The sequence below is a fragment of the Cottoperca gobio genome, chromosome 17 (assembly GCF_900634415.1).
Source record: "Cottoperca gobio chromosome 17, fCotGob3.1, whole genome shotgun sequence".
Taxonomy (NCBI): Eukaryota; Metazoa; Chordata; class Actinopteri; order Perciformes; family Bovichtidae; genus Cottoperca; species Cottoperca gobio.
In genome coordinates, this window is record NC_041371.1 from 20,078,352 (window position 1) to 20,104,003 (window position 25,652).

The window sequence follows — 25,652 nt, forward strand, 5'->3', positions numbered from 1 at the left end:
ATATTAGTCACAAACTCCATTAATGAAAGCATTACCCTGGTTATGATGTGGCCAATTTAGGGTATTGGTATGCATTGTGCTTTGTTTGACAGTGGAACAGTGAAAAGAATCAAGTAGTTCAGATTGAGAGCCAGACTTGAATTGAGGACATGCCCTTACCCAGTCATCCACAGAAATGTGTCACCACTTGAAACAAGATGTTTCTGCGATGTGTTCATCCGTCTCCTCATTACTTTTTCACTCCAACGCAAAGCACACAGCCACGCACATTTAAGAGAACTCTTATTACTGTTAAATGCAATTATGTTTCCTTCTGACTTCTGTTTGAATCTGCTGGAAAAAAACGACATTTCATCTACATGACTCACACCTACAGGAAAAGTTTGGAATCTGCATGTAATCTTAACAAAGACTAAAATCTAACGAGTTAAGCACTGATTAGAATTTGGTTAACAGTATAAATCAGCATAGCACATGAAAGGAGCTCCTTCAAATCAAAATGAAAACGAATGTCCCTTGAAGTGACCCTTAAAGTTTTCTGTTTATTGACTGTTGGTTGTGCAATATTGTTCTGTTAAGTACTAGTATGACTCATTTGCTTCTTCTTTTATTGCTGTTTAATTTCAACATTATAATGATGTTTTTATTGGACGCTGCTCATGTTCATAAACATGTTTCCATGTCCAGCTGGGTTTGACCGGTCTTGTTTCTTTGTGTTTTGTTGCTTCATAAAAGTGTGTTTAAAAGATGGGTGTGAGGGCCATTGTGGTCAATAAGAAACGGTACAATATGAGGTTCTATTTTCGGCCGAGAGACCAAAGGCTGTTGGATGCAGCTCTGTAGTTCAAAGCAGACCCACCAGTTCAACAAAAAAAAGAAAACCCCGGCTCCCCTCTCCTCTGGGATGGTTTCCCTAAAAGGATGCTGCTTTCCTTCCATACCGGTGATTACAGACTGCAGGCACCCATGACTTTTTCAATGAGAGATATTTTATGAAAACATACAGTTAAAGCACTTTTGTATGGAAAGAATGTAAATTTCTCTGTATTTATAAGGAAGAGGGGGGTGAATATAACTTGGAAATTTGGACTGATTCCATCCCAGTTCATCCCCTCCCTCCTCTTTTTCTTTCTTCATCCTGTCTGGCTTTCAGCAATGTGTTTCTCGTTGTCTGTCCCATTGCCTATAACTCTCAACACGCTTGGTCGGCATATTTTTCATGCTCAGAAACCACTCAAAACAAAACGCAATTCCATCTTTTTTTTCTCCAACAACGTTCGTTTTTCCTCAGAGTCATACTGAAATTTAATGAACAGCCAAATGAGAAAAACATATAACAACAATTTCCATACGTGCAAGCACACTTTGAGAATGATTGTCATTTATACAGTGGAGGAAATTAGTTCTATTTTTCGTAGGATCATTTACTGTTCCCTCAGGACACCTGGCCCTTTCACTGTTATGATAAGTTAATTGTACACATAAATTATCGTTTCTGGTCATCTGCACAAAGTAGTTTAACATAGAGTATAAAGGTTGTTTTAAGTGTAGGGAGGAAAAATAAAACCAGTACTGTTTGTACTGTAATGCAATGTACATAAAACATGTATTTAAACCACATTCCTTCTCCAACTCCTTAAGGTGCTGGTCTTTTCAGATCTGGAAGTGGATACAGAGTTTAAATATAGGTATTAACAAAATGTATTTTCCAGCTCCCAACAACTATAACACAAGTTAAATATCATATATGAGTATTTCCCCCACGTGTTTATCTTGGCGAGGTAGAAAGAGCTGCATTTAGTTCCTGTGATGCTAAAGCTTATGAATGAAATCAATACCAATGAAGTTCTGTTAGGATGTGGTGCCTTTTCTTCACAGGGTGACCTAGTAATGAGGAAAACACTGCAGTCTCTTCATCAGATAGACAGATCGCATTATTTATCTGCAAGATGTTCTTAATTATTCTTAATTTCCCTTCACCACCATATGTATTTGGTGGTAAAGGAGCTGTATGGCTTCCTTTAAATAGTCATGTCCCCTAAATTCCTCTATATCAATCTATTATCATATAAAGAGGACACACAGAGTCCATGTCTGTTACAGGAGGCAGTTCAAGTCACTAATGACAGTTAGTAATCACCATTGATGAAGTTCTTTTATCTACGTTCTGCCAGTTGCTGATGACATATATAGTCACAATGTAGAATGAGGTTCAAGTTTGCCCTGGCCTCCAAAGTTGCCCCTGGACCAGCCTGGCTTATCTCATCAGTCTATGGGCCTGATCAGCATACGGACACCCTTCATAGAGTAAAAGCCTCCGCCATAGTCGGCCCAGAAGATCCCATCTTGGAATTTGCTGCGGTAAACACCTCCGGTGTACCAGACACCGTTGAGATTGGCCTGGCCACAAGCATTGTACCACCAGCCACCTTTATGGAAATGAGCACAGTTACCTGTTGTGGGAAAACGGGAAAGGTGATGATTAGCTCTGTGTGGTGTTGTTTTCAGAAAACATCTACTTGTTGACATAATTGTTTATTGCTTTCTGTTTTTCTTTTCAAAATAGACCAACTAGACCTTTGCAGCTTATTGCTTGTAGCTGTTAGCGTGAAATGATTGCTTAAAAAGCTACTCATCAGCTTGTGCACACTGTTGTATGGGCTCATAACGACAGACGGAAAAGTAGCAGAGGCGATGATGCGCAATTTCTTCCTTTCTGGTGATTCATCACCACTATCTATTTGTTATAGAATGCGCATTAATTGCTTCATTAGGCATTGTGGGGTTTCCAGGCAACATGGGACATGGGACTGATTCTGCATTCAATTGGTCTTCACGTAAGGGTCTATTTGGTATCCACCAGTTTGAGAAATACCCATTTCAAGAAGATTTGAAGATGTCTGACTTTTGACTAACAACATTAAACTTTATTCTATGTCAGATTTGCTATGTGGAATGAAAACTTTAAAGCTTAATGTAAGGAAGAACCTTATAATTTCAATAAATAACACCATGATGAACTTCAAAAGGAGTCTATATGCTACAAGAGCACAAATGGACACGATGTTCACCTACCTGAGTAGGCATCCTTGTCTCGATCTAGAGTAGTGAACTGTTTGCCGTTGTGGCTGCTCAGAGAGTCCCCGGCGTTGCCCTGATAGGTGCCCAGCCGCAAGCGGTAACCCTCGCTCTCAGGCTCTAGATGGAAGCTGCTGTACTGAGCGTAGACCTTCTTGTTCATCCAGTCTTCCATCTCCACGAGCAGCTTGTAGTCCCCCTGCCTCCCCAGGTTGTAGATGCCTTCCAGGCCGAGCCAATATTCCCCGTCTATGTTGCCAAAGCCGCTCTGAGTCAAAGGAAGATTAAAAGGAAGGTTACAAGAAGATTACAGAAAATAATGAGCATTGCTTTTTTTGTGGTAGCCTGAGGAGTTTGGAAACATGAGAATTGTTTAGGAACATAAAACCCTCTTGTGGATGAGGCTGTATGATTGTAACAGAACAAATGAGAATTTTCTTTTTGATGACGTTCTGGTTGTGGTTCTGTTAAGACAAACTCCAAAACTTCAAAAGAAAAAAGCTGTAGCAAAAGAATGCCACACTGTCTTTGAAACTCTTGAGAAAGATATGTTGTAGAGTTTATGCAGGAAAATAAGCATCCATCTTCAGATTGGTGGTTCGTCACTCAAATCCAACAGAGCTCTTGGATCACGGCGACTGGTGAAACTGGCCGGGGCACTTGTGTTGAATAACAGCCAGCAATCTACATCTGGCCATGTGCCTACAGAACACTTCACTTGGTAGAGGAGGTTGAGGTTTGGGATTGAGGATTAGCCGGGTGAGCCAGCAGATGATGAATGATGTAGGGTTTCAGTCCAGGGCCTCTTCTCTGGTGCTGTGTGTGTGTACATGTGGTGGCTTTGTGGGAGAGTGCAGAGGCAAATCAATGTTGAAGAGAGCAATTTAGCTTCCAGTTACACATGCACAAGCCTGGCCGCGCTGAATGGAACACTGGATTGCCGAGGCTGCCAGCAGCGATATACTCCATCTCATTCTCACAGAGCTTTGATGAGAGGGTCTATATTGTATGTAAGCCAACCAGGAAGGCACCATAGTAGAAGCGGTTTTGGAAAGAAACGCTTGCAGATTGAGCTGCGGAACATACCTTCCTAACGGGCCATCTAATATTTCATAATGGGAATCTCAAACCAGATGACCTCGGATGAATAGTGGTGCTGACGGGGCATCATATTTTACAGTAAATGAAAACACAAGGATTCTGGCCCAGGCAATAGTCAAAAGACCCCAGATGGTTCCTCTACATGGGTCATATAACAGCACCCCTGTTGTCTCTGGATGACCCAAATATTGAGGTTGGCTCAGGAGAGGAGAGAGAAAAATAAGACAGACAAGGCAGGAGAAGTGTCATATGTCATCACCTTGTAGTTATCCCAGTTCCTGAAGAAGTTAACGGATCCGTCTCTCCTGCTCTGGATAACGGTCCAGCCACCGTTGTCTATGTCCTGTTCACACCAGGCCTGCACTGGCCTCTCTGCTTCGTCTGGTCTGATCAGGTACATGCCGCTAGTGCTGTGGCCAGCTTCCTGTGCCGCAAGACAGTCTCTGAATGGGCCTGAAGGAACAAGAGAGAGAGGGAGGCAGCTGGTAAGAAAGACAGGAAGGTGTGTGATAAAGTGTGTTACAGCTAAAACCTGAACTGCATGTGTTTCTGGGGTAATTACCACCAACCCCAAACAAAAATAAAAACAAAATCAGAGTTTGGACTATTAGACTAAGCTTGGCTAGTTAGCCTTTAGCAGGACAATATCTGGTGTCACTGTTTTCTACATTTTGATTAAATTTACCTACAGCCTGATTTATGTTGTTCAACAATCTCTTTTGGTCCAATGGAAAATCTTTCGGGCTATTGGGGTTTCGGAATAATGGGCCGTCGGAAAAATGGCATGGCTCCCAATATATTTAATTAAGCATTTGTCAAAAAGTCTGATTCTGGTTTTAACTCAGTTTTGATGAAGTGTTAGTTGGCTTTGTATAACAGTTTTAGACACTTTTGGTGCCAGAGCACTGAGACAACAACATGAGTGCCCTGAGTTTACATGATGAGGAGACATTTAAGTCAATGTCTGACAGTGGGCTAGATTTGTAGGAAAAGCTAGTAAACAAGAACAAAATCACAAACAAGAGAGTAACACAAAACACATGTATCTAGGTCCACAAAGATATTTACTATGAACTCCCAGAACAGCAACAGGGAGTGGGGCAACTAAAGTCCCTTTAATAAGAAATGACCTGCATTCAAATGAGGTAAAAAAAATAAAAAACAAAATAGATAGTTTGTTAACACACTTTGAATAACATCTGCCTTTTTTCAAAGTAATTCGACATTCTCATTACAATATTTTTTAATTAATAGCACATATAGCAGTGAGTTTATTTAAGGCGAGTAACCCTGTCCCGGTTAATAATATAATAATTATGTAAGGGTATAGTCCATTCAATTCATGAAGTATAGCAGAAGTGCCTCGACTTTGTGGTTTGCAAGGGTCTATAATACCAGCCTGGGTTTTGTCTATGGCTCACATGCAATGGAACAGTCTTGTAAGGGATCATTTTCATACACAGCTGAACTGAAATCCTACACACTTTATTATTCTTGGGCGAGGGCAATCTAAATGTGTCAGGAATTTCTGTTGATGAGCAAAATCGCACTGCTTAGGTCTTTCTTTGCTATGCTTTACGTCCCCTGCCTCCGTTGAGACGTTACAACATTTTTATTTCCATCCTGGTTTGTGTTCTTTCTGTTGAGCGGGGAGAAGAGTTCCAGCTGAATTTGCAAATCTTTAACCTTTGAAAACAAGTCCACTGGCCCACCTGCAGCTGTATTCGAACTCAGTGGTTATTAATTTGTTATGGTTGGCCTGCAAAGTAATGACTGCTCTACATTTTACCATGACTTGTTTTGGATTTTCGTGACTGAATCAATTAATAAATGGATCAGAATGAATGGATGGATGAATGGATCCCTCACTCACTCACCTTCAGCACTGAAGTTTCTATTTGGAGGTTTCTGTACTTCCAAGCTACTGCTCGTGGGTGACGCTCCAGAGCGAGAGCCCCTTTCTCGTGCAAAGCCTCGGTTGTTGTCCCTCTGGATCTCATTGGTGAAACGTGGCACATGTACAGGAATGTTCTCAGGCACCACCTGCACAAGTGGAGGTCCCAAGGGTGTCTGGTCATGCCTGCGGCTGTACACCTGCATACAACGCTCCTCAAGTGCCCCAATCAGCACAGACTGGTTGTTCACTACTGCAGATAGGGCTGCATATTTGGACTCCAGTTCCCTGTACCGGGATGCCAGGCGCAGTGACTCTGTAGTGGCATTGAGGATGCGCGTCTCCAACTGTGCAAGTTCCAGTGAGTTGTCCCTCTTCCTGATGATCTCGTGCAGCAGCTGCATGTAGAGCTGGGTCACTCTGGAGTTCATGTTCCTGCTCTCTTTCCTCAACAGCTTCATCTCATTCACCAAGTTCCCGTCTACATCCACCACCAGCTTCAAAGTCTCTGTCTCCCTACGCTGCTTCGACAGGAGGTCGCGCACTGCAGCCACATCCAGGCGTGTCACTCGATCCTTGTCGGTTGAGTAACCGCGGGCGGCACATATGGGTCCTGTGATCTTCTGCTCAGGGACCAGGAAGGTGTAGGAGCACTTCTTGCTTTCCGCATTGGCCTCTGGAGCCCTTCGTATCCGGGAGAGGATGGGGTTCTGTGTGAGGGCTTGGCTGTTGCCCCAGATAGAGAGACCAAACAGAATAAAAATGCTCCATGTTCCAGGTCCCATGGTTCCTCCTCTCTTCATCACCAAACAAGCTAAATATCTGTAAAAAAAAAAAGGAAATAGAACTGTAAACCATTTTTACTTAAGGAAAAGGTTGGAGTTATTCTATATTACACTTATTGTCAATAAATTGCATAAAAAGACAATTATCTATTATTTATTTGGCCTCAAGTCCATTGGTTCCCACAGAAGAAGTACATCTTTAAAACACAAGTTATAGTTCCATCTTTAGCCATGCTAGCACACGCAGGAAGGCAATGTCGGTCCATCACTTTGGTCAAAAGTAAAACATGTCAACACTCAGTTGCATTGCCATGAAATTTGGTACAGACATTCAAGTCCCCATCAGAACGAATGGTAATCACTTTCATCGCCCCATCATCAGATCAAATTTGTTTCCAGTACTTTTATTTATTACTAAATTCTTGCACAACTAACGATATCCAGACTCAGCTTTACATTTAGTTAGTGTTAATTAGCAAGTGTTAGCATGAAAATATGCGAAACTGTGATGGTGAGCATGGTAAACATTATACCTGCATGTTAAGATTGTCATTGTGAGCATTTTAACGTGCTGATGTTACCATTTAGCTCAAAGCCCCACTGTGTCGAAGTACAAACTCACAGTGCTGGGCACTCTTATTGCAAGTGTTTCTCAAAATAAAGTAAATTGTGCATTTGTTGACTATTTTCATCAACAGTTATAGTTATTAGTATATAATTGTTGTGTTATGAGTAATGAAAGCCCTCAAATGGAATTGACTTAAGATAAACTACAGTGGCCATGTTCATCATAACAAAGGAAGGTGTAGTTTGCTGGTTTCACATATAAACTACTCTGCCCCTGGCAAGAAATGCCTTCTGGCACGCTTGTGGTGGCGTAAGAGCAAAGCCACCCATCCACCACAAATCTGTTATCGTAACTCGGATTTTCAATACATTCCCTCATAAGTTCTCTTTCATTACAGCCCTTACCACATCTGTATCAGGTGTCTGGGTGTGCGGAATTACTGGGTTCTGTTTTTCATATTTCTCTAGATCTCCTGGCTCAGACCTTCTACAAACCTCGCCTAAAGCCTTTCAGTGTACCTGCGCTGGCTTGTGTAGAGAATGAGTATGTTGAAAACCTCTCAGTCGGATTAAAAGATTTGACTGAAAATGAAATTATTTGGTAGAAAATTGACTTAATGTGGCCATGGATTACATTAAATATATGACTTCAATGGGATTGTCCGCTGCCATGATTCATGAGGTGAACTGCGTATATCAGTAATGAGCAAAGTGCTATAAGTGAGCAGGTGGTTACCATTGGGTCTCACTGACTCATTTTAACTTCTGCCATTTCTGCCTGGCTGGTACAAACACATACATTTGAATTTTGTGAGGAATGAAATAAATTGATGTGTTTGAGGAGCAGTAGGGGGAACAGGAATCCCTGATTTATGAATAATGCTTTCTGGAATCTATTTTTGGAAGGAAAGCTTTAGTTTTGATCTTATTGGTTTTGACAGCACAACGAATGAAGCAGGGGAGGGTGACTCCCCTGCATGCTAAGTGAAAGATCCCTCCCTCCATATTCAATAGTGGGGCTTGGCTCTGGAAGTGGAGCCAATGGCAAGCAAACTTCAGGCTGGTTTAGGGCCAAATCCAACCAGAAGGCAGTCTGGTGAATATGGCCAAGGAGGTTAAATAATATTCATCTAACACCTCTGACAGGAACACAACGGGACACACTTCATATCAGAGATCATCAAAACTAATCTTCTGAGGATTTTAACACATGCCAAAGAAGCAGAATTGAATGAGTCCAAGACAGAGACAGCGGGGGCTTTGAATCATTTCTGCGGTCTCCTCTTGATGTTTAGTTGCACGGAAGAGTCCTGACCACAGTTAAAGGGACGGGTCCCAGAGCAGTACCTAGGCTCAAACTGCTGCTGTAGCAGAAAAGTACCCTTTTATCATTATCAAAGAGAAAAACATGCTTCAAGGGAAATGTATAACATCATGTGTTTGTGTCTTCATGAAGCTCAATGACTTATTGACAGAAAGAAAGCGCCTGAGCTGACATACATTAATAACTTAAAAATGGTCTATATTTAGCTTTAACATATGTAAGATTTGTGTTTTGTCTTATATTATAAACCATCTGAGGGCAAAGGAAAAGGCACTTTAAGGAAAACAGGCCATGTTTCAGAACTCAGAGACACCTTGGCACTGTCAGTCCGTTATTATTACCCGGGGAGTACTTTTTCCTGTCTTTCCGTAATCACAGGTCATCCCCTTCAATAGCTCGGACTCAGCAATTGGCCCGTCTGCACGTCTCCAACCCCACAATATGAATCTCACAGGAGTGACAGTGTTTACACAGAGGCTCCTCAGCCAGGGCTGCGGATCTCATCGGCAGTTATACCACCAGTTTGCTCTCGTGTCGTTCACACCCTGCTGGTTTTCATCAAGTCAGCCGCAGCAGTCGGGTTTTTTTGTTGACTTATTTAAAAGGGTATTTTCTTCTTAATGCTCGCTCTGAGCCAGACCTGACCAAATCCAGCCACCTCATCTATATTAATGCAGTCTTTGCAACCGGGCAGGTCAAACTTAGCGGTGGCTGGTTTTTCCCAGCCCAGAGGAACATCAGGACACTGCCAAGCGGCCCACTCACTCTAAGTGGTACCACAGAGCTCTCACTGTCAACGGCTAAGCTCCCCAATTAAAAATTTTCTCTCACATTAAAACACTCAAAAAGCCCTGGGAATACAACATGTGTGCTTCCCCCTAATTTATAACTTTGTTGTGGCTTTTGCAGCCCACAACTTATTCTGATGGTGCCACTGATTAGGTCTGTCTGCTGAGGGACTGACATCATGCACCAGTTGTATACTGTACATGGTAAATATTACACCAGAAAAACAAATGTCAATTACTTAAAAAAGCTTAAATGGTTAACTTCAGCATTTTACAGTCACTCCACAGATCTTTATGAAGAGTCATAGATACTTAAACATCTAAAATGTCTATCTAGCTTCATTGTTCCATATTAACTTTACTTTTGTCTGTAATTTATATTTTTCATTCATAGTGATGACTTGGAAAATCTAAAGTTTCAGCATTTTGAATACTTTTTCATAGCATAAAAAAAGATTCATAAATAGCCTGATCACAGAATAAAAATCTTACCTGTGTCAGTGAGTTCAGTCAGCAGTCCAGAAGTGCAGGTAAAAGACCCAGCTTGCTGTCTCAGTTGTGTTTCCGATGCAGATTAATGCTCTCCATTCTCCTCCTCTCACTCTCAGTGTCCCTCTGTCTTTGCTCTTACTAAGAATGAAGGCCTGCATAGAGACACCGTCCACTAGGAGACGGTGAACAGTAGAGGGTGGTCCGTGTATAGAAAGAGGGAGGCTGATGGTGTGATTTTCTCTGTAGTTGGAGCAGAGGGAAGGCTTGGCCCAGCCTTCTTCTTCTGATGTCGCATAAAGTTCAGAAAGAAAAGAAAGACTCCTCCTAATATAAGGTTTCACCACAAATGAAACACTGAGTGGTGAACCGGATTGGCTGGGAGTCAGCATGTTTACAATGTTACATTGTCTTCCACGCACGCTATTTGTCTGTCAGGCTTGTAGAAGTTGATGATATGCACATAAACTCAATTTTTCTTTCTTCCACACACACATCTGTCAGCTTCATTCACATAGTCTAACTACAATTTCTCAAAGTCTACTTATTTTTTCCTCACAAAGCTGTTTCCCATCAGCTCTAATCTAATGGTTGAGTGATTCTGGCAATCCAGTAGCTTTAGCACATTATGTTTGGATGTGAGCGTTTGTCTTGTGTTTGCTCCGTATATGGGGTGTCTCTTGTGGCAATCCGAGAGCTTTTGGCAGCTGTGTTTATTTGGTTATGAGGACAATATGCAGAGGGCTTTGCAGACAAAAAAAGAACGCCCCTCAGCTAAATGTTTTGGATTGAGGAGGAAGCACAGGCTTTGATGCATGGGGATTCTCTGCGTGGGGAGATACTTCAGCATGTGGGGGGACAGATTTGCTCATGAGGACATTCATAATGTCGGAGTGTTATTGCGTGTGCATGGTATGTATGAGAACATGTGTTTGCCAGCGTGATTGAAAGCGTGTGTCTCCATGGTGGTCGGTTGTATATAATAGGGGTCGTCCAATTTAAATAAATTATATATAGAAGAACATGTGTTTGGAGGAAAGAAGCTAAAAAATCAAATTTGGGCTAATTCAACCCATGCCTGGAAATCTTTATCTGCACTACATTTAACAAGCCCCACTCTTGTTTAGTCTGACCCAAACTTCTTCTTTCAGGGACCCCTTATCGATCATTGAGTAAACTGACGACCCCTGACTAAGTGACATATTTTATGAATATTTAATATTATATTTGTTGCATAACAACAACAACAGTGCAGAACAACTAATAAACTGTAAAAATACCCTAAATAGTGAACGCAATAACTGCAGAAGTCTGTGTAAAACAAGCAATGTTAACAATCATTCATACTTAATAGGCTTAATTTTTCTTTGACACATTCAGTGTTTTCTTCTCCCTGATGCTTGGCCATTGCTCTTGTTTTAACTGCATACTTTTCTAATGCAGGACGAGGCTGTTCAGCATGAAGGCTCTGAGAATAAAACAGCTTGTGTTCAGGACTTCACCGTGCCCTTATCCTGTACCTTTAAAAAAAAAAGGGTTAGGGTTAGTAATAATCCAAACTTTAAGAATAACACTTTCATTGAGTTTTCTTTACAGAAATGACTGAAATGCTCAGATCTAGATCTGTTGATGTTACTGGTCATTTTTTATGTAATCTCTCTCTCTCTCTCTCTCTCTCTCTCTCTCTCTCTCTCTCTCTCTCTCTCTCTCTCTCTCTCTCTCTCTCTCTCTCTCTCTCTCTCTCTCTCTCTCTCTCTCTCTCTCTCTCTCTGTGAGCCCCTCCTTGTGGCTAAACACGTTTATTACCCCCTACACCTACACTGTTGTTGCAGGTCCATTGCTTTAATCATAAATAAAAGTAAACCATGCAAGAGTGGAAGAACTATTCAGACACTTTATTCAAGTAAAAGTCCTGAATTCAAAACCTCACTTAAGTAAAAGTATACAAGTAGTATCAGCAAAATGTACTCAAAGTATCAAAAGTAGAAGTAATTATTATGTAGAAGATTTACCCAGACGGTGTTTGACTATATGATGTTGTTGGATTAATAGTACTGCTGTAGATATTTAAGGTTGTGCTCATTGTACATCCTTCATATACTGTTGGATAGCTTAATCAACAGAGAAGTGTATGGCCTATTCTAAGATTAACTTTTATTTTGTAGCGTGGCTGTCCTCTGAGAAATACAGAGTATATCTAAAAAGTCCACTATTCATGAGTTTCTCAGAAAAACAGTCCTGTTTCAGCTTTGTGATGATGTATTTCATGGGGATTTTCAATAGTTTATTTAGGAGAATGTTCTCAACCTATAAAGGAACACTTAATCCTTAAATTTACTAGAAAAACTGTAAAGAAAAAAAAAGTATTGAGTAACTAAAGCTGTCGACAAATGTAGTGAAGTAAAAAGTAGGCCACGCTATCTGCCTCTGGGATGTAAGAGTAGAAGTAGGCTATAAAGTAGTAGGATAAAATGGAAATACGCAAGCCAATTGGCGTACAAGTAGCCTACATTGAACTTGTACTTAAGCACAGTACTTGAGTAAATGTACTTAGTCACGTTCCACCACTGCCTGTTTAAATGTGCAAGGAAGTACAGTAGATAGATAGTAGATAGTTAAAAGTCGAATAAATAAGGGTTGAAACTATATTAGCGTGAATGAATACACAAGCTAAGATACATTCAATGAATCTCTCTACAAGAAGAAGAAGAAGAAGAAGAAGAAGAAGAAGAAGAAGAAACAAGCCCTGGGTGACGTCATGCGTATTGACCAATAGGAGACTGTCAGCTGGTGACAGTTGGTACTCGACGGTCAGCTGCAACGAGTGTAAACAAAACAGAAGATTTCATAACTTTTCTTTGATGTAAAGGGATTACGATAATGACGTCTTTTAATTTAAAATGTTGCTGATCGTCGTGTTACCGTTATTATTCATTTGAAAGTTTCCTGTCGTTTGTTTACTGTCCCAGCATGGTGAGTCTGACCCCGTCCCCTCCTGTAACATTGCTGCCAACGTGTTCGCTGCATAGACTGGTTACTGTCGGGAACTTTGTGTGAACGACACACGCTTTGAGCCTGTATACCGCGCTGTGGGAACCCATTGCTTTTGTCCACTGTGCTCCACAGAGACCGGCTGGATTAGGTGGTTTAAACGGGCTTTACTTGTGTGCTGTGTGCGGATAAAATTAGACTCCTGCTGCGTTAGAGATCCTGTGTCAGTGTGGATCTGTTGAGCCCCTGAGGAAGAAGCCTGAGAGACAACTGCCAGGGCATAAATGTCCTTGACAATTGTATTTAATGTACACTAACTAATTACTGTACTTGAGTACAATTTTGAAGTAATTGTACTTTACTTGAGTAGTTCCTGCTACTTTATGTGTTTTACTCCACTACATTTATCTGACAGATTTAGTTACTTCGAAGATAAAGATATATAATATATATAACCCATGGTGAAGTTCACAAGTTACCAGGCAGTATATATAGTTTAAAAAAACTCCTCCTTTAACATTAACATTAAGATGATGAACACATTAATGTTAATTAATTAATCAACAATAATAATTCAATAATATAACATATTATTCTGAAATGAGCCGTTGTGCAGAATAAGTACTTTTACTTTTTGAACTTTAAGTATAATTTGATGCCAATACTTTCGTACTTTTACTTCATTAAAGTTTTGAATGCAGGACTTTTACTTGTTACAGAGTATGTATACACTGTGGTATTACTACTTTTACTGAAGTAAAGTACTTTGTCCACCACTGTTTATGTGAATAAACAAACCCTGTGCAACACAGAATTATTAATAACGCCTTACTTTTAAAGGGCTGTTTCACCTTAAATGACTTTTAATATATAATGTAATGTTTTTTTTCAGTAATTTGCCTGAACCTGGTCACTGCACTTATACCTACTTTATGATATGTAATTACCCAGTAGTATGACTCTTCTGATTACCTGCTGCTGTGTTGCAGGATGCCGACGGCCCCCAGGCTCTGTGCGACCTCTGCTTAGCTCAGGTATGCAGCAGCCTGGACGCTCTGTGCAGCAGGCGAGCAGACAGCACCATGTGCCTCAGCTGTGCCCCACTTTTCCCACAAGAGATGGCAGACCAGTTACTGCGTAAGATGGCGACTAAGGGTAGGTCAGGAGGACGGTAAAAAGGCTCGGACAACATCAATATCTACAACTGAGGGCAACTGCAGCTACCAAGTAGTTCTGTGGCAAGCTGTAGAAAAGGGAGCAATGATGTTACAGCACAAAAATGTGACTTACCAATGACCTTCAGTTAGTTATTTATTGTCCTCTGTGACATAACACTGAGGCCTTTATTTCAAACATCATGAATGCTATTTCAGTCCCAATGTTGCGTGGAAAGCACATCCTGGGCTCAGGTGATGTAACACACATGGTGGTGTGACATACAGAGCTGTCCAATTGAAATGGGGAGAAATGCAGCAAAGACGTTTTATGGCAGTAAGGGAGTTAAGTGATTAAATGTATAAAGATATATTGCTTCTGTTCTTTATAAGGATGTTGTTTTTTTTATTTATGAGTCTTTTAAAATACACTCGGGGGACAGTGGGATGCTTCTTATCTTCAACCATTTCCACACAGGAAACAGACACTGAGTGAAGCAGGACATCTTTAAAAGATTATTGAGGGAGTCAGACATTGAGCTGTCTGGAGACGAGGAGGAAGACAGCCGGCAGCAGAGCAGTTTATACAATCTGTTTTTATATTTGTTTCCAATATTCATAAAATGAGAAAGAATTAAAAAGAAAATGTATTATTTTATTACTACCACATCGGGCCTTGTATCAACCCAATGTCCACTACATGGGACATGTTTTAAAAACATTAAAAAAAACATTATTGAGAAAATCTTATATAATATATTTCTTACACCCCAATTACTTAAATTATATAAGAAAAAAATCCAAACATTAAAAGCTTTTTTCTTTAGGGTCTCAGGATTCTTCAGACACACAACTTCCTGTATAAACAAAAGATAATTACAACGTCAGAATAGCATTATCCTTAACTTACCCCATCATCATATGATTTATTAGTTCACTGTGTACTATTCCGGGTTGAAATGGTGGGAAAAATCTATTCCATAAACATCAATGTGGCTAAACTGATGCTACTTTTTCCTACAACGTCCCTCTGTTTCCTTCTCCCTACAAGGGCTACTGAATGACACAACTGTTGGGATTTTCCGAAACTGCAAAGAGCTCCGCCTGCACCGAGCCTCCATTCGCTGCTGTCCAGTGTCCGCAGAAGCTTTCCGCCTGGCCCTCTGCCCTCACCGGCTCCAGGAACTAGATGCTTCCTGGGTTTCTGGCGGCCTCACTGGGGCAAACATCGTCTCAGGCCTGGCCTCCAACCCGGAGTGCAGATCCAGCCTGCAGAGGTTGTCCCTCACTGGGCTGCATATGGACTTTGAGTCTCTGGTGGAGGATGGAGGGGCCCGTGTTGGCTTCAGCTCCCTGCACGGCTTGAGAGCGCTTAACCTCGCCAACACAGACCTGACTGATGCTGTCCTTGCGGATATCTGCACTCTCCCTCAGCTGGAGAGCCTGGACATCTCCTGCAGTGCCGTCTCGAAGCTTACCGCACTCCTCGATTGCAAGAACACGCTGAAATCCTTGATGGCACACCGGGTGCGGCAGCTGGATATGTCGCCTGCCAGGTTGCTCTTTGTCCTCAGCCAACTTCACGCTCTCAGGCATCTAGACTTTTCAGAGGACCATTTTGCTGTGGATGACAGTGACGGGAGAGACGGGCAGGAGACAGTGCGGCAGCTTCTGGAGGGAAGCGCACATGTCCTCCCTTCACTTGTTTCTCTAGATATCTCTGGACGGAAGAGAACTACTGAAGCAGCAGTAAGAGCGTTTGTGGAGGCCAGAGGTGGACTGGTCTTCTTGGGCCTGCTAGCCACCGGGGCTAGCTCCTGTGACATCCTGACTTCACAGAAAAACCTAAAAGTAAGGAGCTACTGCTAGCATCTGGCACAGAGTTGACGTCTTACTCTGAGATGTCAGGACATCGGAGAAGGTTAAGGGCAGACACATGAGCTTGACTCTTGCATATGCTTCTCATTTGTCTTTGACTTAAGGCCCTGTTTGTATATGCACTGAAAATGCCCGCTGCATTTCCTGTCTCTCTGACAATGCTGGTCTGCTGTGTATGTTCAGGTAACTGGAGAGGCGAATGAGAACCAGGTGTGTGAGGCCCTGTGGAGGTACAGGGACCGGGAGTGTTTCATACGAGAGGCCCTTGTCCATCTCTACAATCTAACCACTGACATTGACAAACCACGACCAGATATGCTAAAGGTACTATGGTTAGCATTGTGTTTGAACTATATCTTTAAGGCATCATATTTTTGCCTTTTCGGCCATCTTTTTTATTGGTTTTACATTGTACTCACAAAAAAAGTCCAACAACAGTGTAGAACAGATTATCTAAGCCACTTTATTTCAAGGTAAAACTGAAGCTCCCTCACTACAGGATAACTGGGCTTGTAAAAAGTCGAACCGGGACATCAGTCTGTAAACTGTGACTGATGTTTAAAAATGACAGTTTGGGTAATAATGTTACTAATCACCTTCATTTTTCTCTTCCAAGTATGTCTGGTTAACCTAGGGGACTGTTAAACCTGAATGAACCTGTTGCTTTTAACCTGTTTTTAGAACAGATAGGAAGGATGGTACCACGATAATAAGACCCAGGTTGTAAGAAACAGGAATTATACGTAAATAGAGCTGCAACAGTTAGTCAACTAATCAAGCAACACAAAGATAATCTACACTAGACTATTTTGATAACCAATAAACACATTTTTTATTCAAAAATGGCAGAAAATGCTGTTTTCAGTCTCTCAAATATGAAGATTTCCATATGTAAGTGAATATCTATGGGTTTTGGACTGACAAAACAAGACATTAAAAAACATCACCTTGGAATTTGAGAAACTGGGATGGACATTTTTCAATCATTTCTGACATTTTATAGACCAAACGATTAATATAGAAAATAACCTGCAGATTAATCATTAGTTGCAGCACTATAATTTTGCATTGTAGAGTATCAAGTTTTACCATTTTTCATTCACAATAGATAATATTTCCACAGGAAAGTAAATAAGACAAAAAAGCAAATGAGATATTTTTATTTAAAAGTGTTTGTAACTCATTCCCCTGAACTTTTGGAGCTCATTTTGAACAAACTGTACAGCTAAAGTAAAAATGTCTTCTAACCTGACATTATAATTACTGTATTTAGTCATGATGTGGGAGGGTTACACACTAATAATATGTGAGAGATGCCCTGTCCCATCACTGACACCCAAATGCTAGTTGCCGAGAGAAAGAAGAGCACACGTCAAACCCCTCACCCCCCACATTCAGCCTTTTTCAGCTTATTCTGAAGGACATGGGATTTTGAAATAAACCTCTTGTTTCCTGTAGCTGGTGTTGAGTGGGATGCAGAGCCACCCCGCCTCCCTGCACGTCCACCTGGTGGCCACAGCGTGCATGTTCAACCTGACCACTCAGAACCTGGCAGAGGCCATGCCTGTCAGCCTGCTCAGCTCCACCGTCACCCAGCTGCTGTACGCCATGACAAGCTTCCCCAACCACCAACAGGTCAGGAGACATGCTGAGCCTTCACATTAGAGATCCACAATGATATCGGGTAGTTACACAACAGCAACATGTGGCACAGAATGGCTTCGTTGCTACCAGCTGGCTTGTCATTCATCAGATTCTGACCTTTTATTTGCTGCATTTGGTTGCTGCTCCCATATTGTTACTTTTTTTTTTTTACCTTTATTTTACCAGGAAGTCCCATTGAGCTCAAACATCTATTTTAGGTAGAAGTCATACAAAATCCTAACATTAAAATACAACATATACAACATGACATATAGAAATTCACAATTAAACAGATCAACAGCTGTTTAACACAGTAGTCTCTCAAGGAAAAACAACCACATGCGTCTATCACCCCTTTCTTTATGATGATTTTCCCATTTTAGATTTTTTGTACATTATTCCATGCCCAAGGTGCATAATACAAAAATGCAGTTAATCCCAGATCTGTCCAAACCAACATTAAAAAGTAACCACTATAAGGAGCGTAGCGCTTAACTTCCAGAGACAAAGAAGGGTAGAGGGGTAAGCTGGTAGTTTACTAAGTATTGCTTTATAAATAAAAATGTACTTTGCTGTTGTCTGCCCACCAAATCTTAGAATGCAATGGTGAGTAAGGGACAGTTGTAATGAAACATTATACATTTATAAATATGCATGATACACTGAATCAAGCTTCCACAAGTTCTTGGAATTAAAAGTAAAATAAAATAAAAGCCAATCTTCACTTTGAGCTTTCTAACGAGATTATCAATGTGTTCATTAAATAAAAGCTTGTCCTCTATCCATATAAGCATGCACTTGTACGAGGGTGCCATTAGATGAATTTAGACGTGACAATGTTGAAATCATCAAGGCAAACTTTTTAAAAGACCATAAACTTCATTTTCTTAGCATTTAAAACCTATTGTAATCTTTGTAGAGCAGTTTGTAATGACTGAAATGCAATCTGAAGCTCTTGCACGACCTTAACTATGGGGAGAGCATGCATATAAATGACAGCGTCATCAGCATAGAAGTGTATTTTTGCTTGAATTTCCATTCTGCCACCTTCAGACAGTATTTCGTTATTCCATAACACCTCATACACACATATACCGACCTATTTTCTTACGCCCATGTGGTTCTTCAATTCATAAAGTGTTTCCATCTCTCCAGGTGCAAAAGAACTGTCTGCTGGCGCTCTGCAGTGACTACATCCTTCAGGACGTCCCGTTTGACAAGTTAGTTCATTTCTCTGTTATGATATGATGTTATGCAGTAGCCAAAATAATCAGTGCTCTCATAGAGTGGCACTGTAGTGTTTTTCCAACAAATTGTGATCCTGCTAAAATATATTTTGTCTTGAAATGCAAGTGCCAAAAGAAATAGTTCCTCCAGATGTAAAAGTACTGACCTGAACTGAAATTTTCTCAAATTTGCCCTGTTCACATGTTTGTAATACTGTGTTCCTTATATCCATAATGTGATCATGGTTCAGGTATTTAGCAGCCATGCTGGTGATTAAGTGGCTGCGCAGCCACGAGGATCCTACCCTTCAGAGGATGGCTGTGGCTGTCATCTCCATTCTGGTGGCCAAGGTCAAGACACTGCTCACTTACTGTGCATTAGTGTGCCGCAGGAAAATAGTATGGCAGCTGTTAAGAGCCCGTGCCTCAGTCACCTCCTGCACCTCTGTGACGCTAGTTCCAACAGCCAGCCTTATGCTTTCATTTAGCCCAGATAAATGGGGCCAAATTCCCTGTGTGATAAATGTACAATTTTTCTAGTTTGACATTTAGGAAAATAATCAGAATTCAAAGAAGCACTCATCTATTTGTTTTATTTGCAGTTGTCCACAGAGGAGATGGCTCAGCTCGGCAAGGACGCCTTTATTATGAAGGTACATTAACACTTTGAGGGTATTTAGTTTCAAACTTACACAAGGTCCCCAGCTTATCACTACATATCCATGAGTGTATTTCTAGTTCTCTCTCCCCCCCTCTCTCTGTCTTTCTCTTCTGCTATATTTTCCATTACCTACCCTGTATGTACTCATTCACTCGTTGTCACCTCATTGCTCCATGCACTCGTCCTTCTCAGTTTACTGTTACTCCAATATTGGATTACACCTCTCTATTTCTCTCTTTGTGTGTGTGATCCAGCTTCTCTCTACGCTTTATTGTTGCTTATTGTATGTCTGGTGCCACTTATTAATATGTAAAACATTGTTGAATTCAATGCTGCCAAATGATCTTTCCTGTATATCTACAAATGTATTTACTTTTTCCATTTTTGGCTCTTACATGTCTTCTCGTCCCTCTCTTTCTATTGTTCCCCTCCGTCTCATGTTTTCTCCACTCATTTTCTCCATCCCACAGCAGCTGCTGGCTATTGTGCAGCAGAAAGCCATGGTGGGAGTGGTGGACTCCACTCTGAAGTTTGCCCTCAGCGCTCTGTGGAACCTGACAGATGAGATGCCCACCGCTGCTCGCAATTTCATCGAGTGCCAGGGCCTAGAGCTGTACGAAGAGGTTCTTGAGGTAGAAGAGCCCCAGAAATACGCGAACAGACACATTAATACAGAAATGCACCCATCCATCCACCCACACACACACACATACACCCACACACACACACATACACACATACACACACACACACACACACACACACACACACACACACACACACACACACACACACACACACACACACACACACACACACACACACACACACACACACACACACACACACACACACACAAACATCTGCTCATGCTGTCCCTTTTTTGTGTTGCAGACCTACTACACTGAACCTTCTATTCAGCAGAAAGTGCTTGGCCTCCTGGTGGGTTCAGTGTGTGTGTGTGTGTGTGTGTGTATGTATGTGTGTATGTATGTGTGTGTGTGTGTGTGTGTGTGTGTGTGTGTGTGTGTGTGTGTGTGTGTGTGTGTGTGTATGTGTGTGTGGCTTTATTAGTTCAGAATGTGTTTTTGTGTGCCACAGTACTGTATGTTATATATAGCTTGTTCAAATGCGCATCTGTAATTTTCTGCCACTAAGAGTCTCTCAATCAAAACAGTTCCTAAAGACGGAGTTTGGTGGTGTTGTGAAGTAGAGTGGGATCATGGGAGTTTGTCATTGCAGTGAGTTTCTCCCGGTTAGAATTACTTCAATGTTTCACCTGGAGCCGAATTATCCACAGAGGTCTCCTCCTCTCCAAAACAAACCAACCCTGTCATTAAAACCAGAAAAAACACTGAATAAAGAAGTTTCACATTAAAAAATCAGTGTTTCTTTGATGCTCTTTGGCTGCCGCAAACTTTGGCTCAGCTTGTTTCTCTGATAACTTAAGAACCAGACATCCGGGTAGTAAATTCCTTCATCCAGTAAAAAGTGTATCGTAAAACTGTGGCTCAGAACTGGATAAAAAGTTAATTAATGACAGCTTCTGGCAGACAACCACAACGCTGAGGTATGCTCAAAGGAGATAAGTCGCCACTACAGGAGACCAAATGAAACACACTGTTACCTTGATTAAAATAACAGATTTCTTTAGATTTGAAAATTGTTAGAAGCATTTGGGATAATGTAAGTACTCAACTCTACGAAATACATAACATAATGTGAAAATGCTACATATTGTACTTTAAACTAAAGGTTGATTGCAGTGTTTACAGCTCATGCTCATTTTCTTTTTGCAATCATTCCCACATTCAGGACGTAGTCATCAGGCAGCATCTGCATTCGAGAGTTCTTTCAAATATTTACATATTGCCCCCAAATGTTTACATTGATTTGACAAATAGGAATAAAATGAACTTCCTCTGTTGGCAATCTGACATCATGTTATTGTTGCTGTCATCAGTGCTCTCATTTGTCTCTGTGTTTCAGAACAACATAGCAGAGGTGGAGGTGTTACAGGCGGACCTGATGGAGGAGGGCCTGCTGGAGCACATCCTCAGCCTACTGCAGGACTCCCAGGTGGAGGTGGGGGTCCATTACTTTGCAGGGGGAACTCTGGCACAGCTCGCCTCCAGACCTGAGGCCTGGACGCTGGGCGACGAGCTCCGCAGCGCCACACTGAAGCAGCTGGTGTGTTTCAGATTCTCGTCTAAGTAGTACATTTCCCCTTTGGCTCTTTATTAAAAGTGTCCTTCTTTCTTTACAGCATGCATCCATAATGACATGGACCCAACTCGAGAGAGAAATAGTCTCTTACAGGTGAGACAAACTCAAACTAGACAAAACAGAAAGAGCGCTTTTTACAAGTGGAGTCATTTTTAATCCATCGACTCATTCTGTCTGCTCAATCGTTCCCCTTCAATACCACATCCTACATTCTCTCTTCACACTCTAGCATATTGTTTTTCCCAGTTGTTGCTGATTTAGTGTATTATAATAGTTCATTTGTTTAGAAATCTGCTGAGGTGTCTATTGAAGATCTATTGAAAATCATTTTCTGTGACTGACACCTCAGTTTACATTCCCTCTGTAGCGTTGATGCCAAAGAAAATCTACTGTCTGGTAATTGAAGCACAAACCAAACAAAGAAAATGTAATTGTAGTGTACTGTCTCCATGTGTCCACATCTCAGGTCATTGCGTCCATTTTGCCCTCTGCTTCAGACTTGGCAGCCCTCGGGAGTGCAGCTGTGGGCAGTCTGGGCCATACATCTGGTCTGCTGTCAGAACCGTAAGACACACAAACAGACTACTGTGGGGATATTGGGGGGAAGTTTAACTACAGGGAGCACATGGGTGGATTTTTAGGGGTCAGCATATTTACATCAATGTGTCAATGTGTATACAACATTTATTACAGCAATATTATTTGTCGATCTACAGAAAAATAATCAGAAACTATTTTGATAATGAATCATTTGTAATTGTTTTCTGGTATATATCATATTAATATTTTTAGGTTTTGGATAAACTGGGATGGACATTTCTCACTATTTTCTGACATTCTTTAAAGTAAACTAGAAAGAAATCTGCAGATTAATCAATAAAGAAAATAATCATTAGTTGCAGCCTCTTACTATATTTCATAAGTTGCCACAAATACTGCACCCTATGTAATATTAAATAGAGTCATGTGGACGTCTCTGAAGTATTAATAATCAAGTGTTGGTGTGCTCAATCCCTGCAAGCTTCCATCCCTCTCTCATGTTCATCTCTCCATCCTCTAGCTTCACATTACAGCAGCATGATGGAGAAGGAGGGCGTGACTGAACTTCTGTCGGCTTTGGCTGCACATCCCGACACACACGACGACATTAAAGGACTGTCAGACGGCATCCTGCGTATGATAGAGCAACACCAAAATCCCTCCTTCAAAAACCACATGGAGCCTCGAAACTCTTGACAAAAGTGCAAAGGAACTGAATTGATTTATTGTTGAGGTTGCAGATACTGTATTGAAGTACAGACAGTTCACATCAATCATCTTGAAATGAAAGTAAAATGGAATAAAGGATGTGCTGTATATGTTATAGGGAGCGCATGATCACTGGTCGTGAAACGTTATTTCTGTCATGATCTTCTTTTAAACTGTTGATTTAGTTTAAAATCATTTGGAGAGAAAAAAGTGTTCACAGATAGTAATGAAAGTCCTAATTAATAATTGCACCATTCTGAAGTCAAGAGACTGAAATGTAAACCAACACCTGTCACTAGAGGGTGCTTTGGTTCAGCTTCAGGGCTGTTTTGACTTTAAGCTCTGTTTATGTAAAATATTCACTCAGCACGTGTAAGGATTCAAAATCATACATGATAAGTATCAAGATACCAAAGCCACCTGTGTTTATCTGTCCGTACTGAGGGCATCATTATAAAGCAGTCATGCTCGAAAATAAGTTATCTCTCCTCTCCTGCTCTCTCTCCCCCCTGGTGTCCTCGAAGCTGAATTCATTATATTTTATGTAACACAGCTGGAAGACAGAATTGCTTGAAGGCATCTACAGAGTCTATTCTAAGTTGTCCTATAAATAAATCCTTTTGAAAAGTGAATTAACAACCTCTCGTGAATTTTTGAGTCGTACCACCAAGTTCAATTTTCATGTGTCAAACCCCTCTAATTCACATATTTGAATCCCCCAGAGGAATGTGTGCTTGTGATTCAGCCAGGTTAGTCATCTCCTTGCCAGTGGCATGCTATATCAGTAAGCTGATCCAGGGTCAGCATTTAACTAAACCCCTAAACATGAACGTCAAAGTAGCATCCCTGTGGGATCAAAGGTCATGCACCCTATAGTGAACATGGTGTAATGTTACCGTGAGAAGTTCAAGGCAAGAGAAGTGTGGGGAAAAGGCCACTGCTTTCCAGGAGCTGTAGGTTACACTATAGCATGCGTGGTGACTTTGCACTGGTGTCGGATGTGTAGGTGGAAAACGTAGCATGTGAGGAGGTTAGGTGAACAGAAGTAGCTAAAGGGTAATAGTAGTGTTCATTGCCTTAATCCGGTCTTAAGTTTGAGGCTCAAAGAACACATCAATATTCCAGTGACACACGAGACGGGCAGAAAGACTATCAAATAGACAGGAGGAGGAAAGAGTTGTAAAAGCAGTTCAACATTTCTTTTGGAAATGAGATTATTAGCTTTCTTGCCAAAAGATAGAATAGAAGACTGATACCACTGTGAGGTCTGTACATATGAAGTTACAGCCAGCTTTGCATAAGGACTAGAAACAGGAGGAAGCAGCCAGCCTGGCTGTCGAGCAGAAACAAAGTCTACCTACCACCACCTCTAAAACTGACAAATAACATGTTTAATCTGTGCAAAAACACAATTTGGGAGGCGATGTGCCAGAAGCAGCAACTGCAAGCCATCTGTTAACTCAAAGATTGTATGTAAAGATACATTATATATGGCGATTTTACACTTTGGTATTTGTACACGTTAAGCAAATGAGACATAATCATGCCTTTTGCGTTTGCGGGGCAAATTTGACTAAATACTTTTTTACAATTAATCACAAAAGAATTAAAACACTATTATTTTTTTCCCAATGTAGTGTTTTAACTTATTATCAATTCATAACCACAAAATCTACATTTACTTTTACATTTACCTTGCAGTCAATCTCAATCTCGTTCAAATAATCATCAAAACAACTTAAAAACAGAGATGATTGTTTTTTATAAGTATGTCATGCAGCAAATTCTGTGGAGTTTTGTAGATCAAAGCAAACCAAACAAAGCATTTGAGTCAAGTTTAAGTACAATTGAATCTACAGTACCACCTTTATTAATATTCTCTGCCAGGTCCTGACACCACAGATCTTTATTTAAAGACCTTCAAAATCAAATAATGTTAAAAAGTAATGATGGCTTTGTTGGGTTTATAAAGCTGCTTTAGAGCCTTGTTCCATTTAAAAAACTGGATAATATTTATAAAATATATTAACATGAAACGGATCAAATGACCCAAATACAATAGGAGGGTTAATGTGTGTCGACACAATAGTGAACATAGATGTGCTCCCTGTTAGCTTAGCTTAACGTAAAGACTGTAGACAGAGGGGAGACACTTATTTTACTTGGTTTGCATGGATTAAACAAACAACATACTGTGTGAATAAGTGAGCTTTAGAGGCACCTGTATACAGATTTGACCTCCGACAAAGCCATAGCTGTTTCCCCGTGTTAGCGGTCTGTGTGCTAAATTAGCTCAAGCTTCATATTTAGCATATGGACATGAGAGTGGCATCAATCTCCTCATCTAACTCCAGGCAAGAAAGCCAATAAGCGCCTTTCCTAAAGTGTCAGACTCTGTTAAGAGAGCAGAAGGATAAGCACTGGCATGAAAGATAGAAGTAGGTAAATTGACAGGTGCAAAAATAGGATTTATGGCCAAAAATATCTCTAGGCGAGATAAATAAAGCAGGGGAAGGGATAAAGACAGACATGCTGGAGATGAGAGGAACAAAGTGAGTCAAACGATATTAAAGACCCTTTCATGCTTCACGATAGTTT

At 40.9% G+C, this 25,652-nt stretch overlaps 2 protein-coding genes across 4 annotated transcripts; one reads left to right on the forward strand and one right to left on the reverse strand.

Annotated features, from left to right (window-relative positions):
* Positions 1-1,287: 1,287 nt before the first annotated feature.
* On the reverse strand, positions 1,288-10,308 carry angptl1b (angiopoietin-like 1b). Its single transcript, XM_029453640.1, has 5 exons — positions 10,030-10,308; positions 6,057-6,895; positions 4,439-4,632; positions 3,076-3,346; positions 1,288-2,453 (listed from the first exon to the last, which is right to left on the reverse strand). The coding sequence occupies exons 2-5, from the start codon at positions 6,874-6,876 to the stop codon at positions 2,266-2,268; spliced, it is 1,473 nt and encodes a 490-aa protein (XP_029309500.1). The 5' UTR covers positions 6,877-6,895; positions 10,030-10,308; the 3' UTR covers positions 1,288-2,265.
* A 2,491-nt stretch (positions 10,309-12,799) lies between these two features.
* Positions 12,800-23,682, forward strand: LOC115022595 (protein zyg-11 homolog). 3 transcript variants are annotated; one of them, XM_029453639.1, is made up of 15 exons: positions 12,814-12,999; positions 14,007-14,172; positions 15,223-16,022; positions 16,233-16,373; positions 17,508-17,684; positions 18,849-18,913; positions 19,171-19,270; positions 19,522-19,572; positions 20,051-20,212; positions 20,475-20,522; positions 21,570-21,770; positions 21,847-21,899; positions 22,174-22,202; positions 22,304-22,370; positions 22,867-23,045. In XM_029453639.1, the coding sequence occupies exons 1-15, from the start codon at positions 12,997-12,999 to the stop codon at positions 22,907-22,909; spliced, it is 2,106 nt and encodes a 701-aa protein (XP_029309499.1). In that variant the 5' UTR covers positions 12,814-12,996; the 3' UTR covers positions 22,910-23,045. The 3 variants fall into 3 exon arrangements, with proteins under 3 accessions (XP_029309498.1, XP_029309499.1, XP_029309497.1); XM_029453638.1 differs by lacking the exon at positions 22,174-22,202 and having other exon boundaries at positions 12,800-12,852; positions 22,273-22,370; positions 22,867-23,682; XM_029453637.1 differs by lacking the exon at positions 22,174-22,202 and having other exon boundaries at positions 22,273-22,370; positions 22,867-23,682.
* Positions 23,683-25,652: the final 1,970 nt, after the last annotated feature.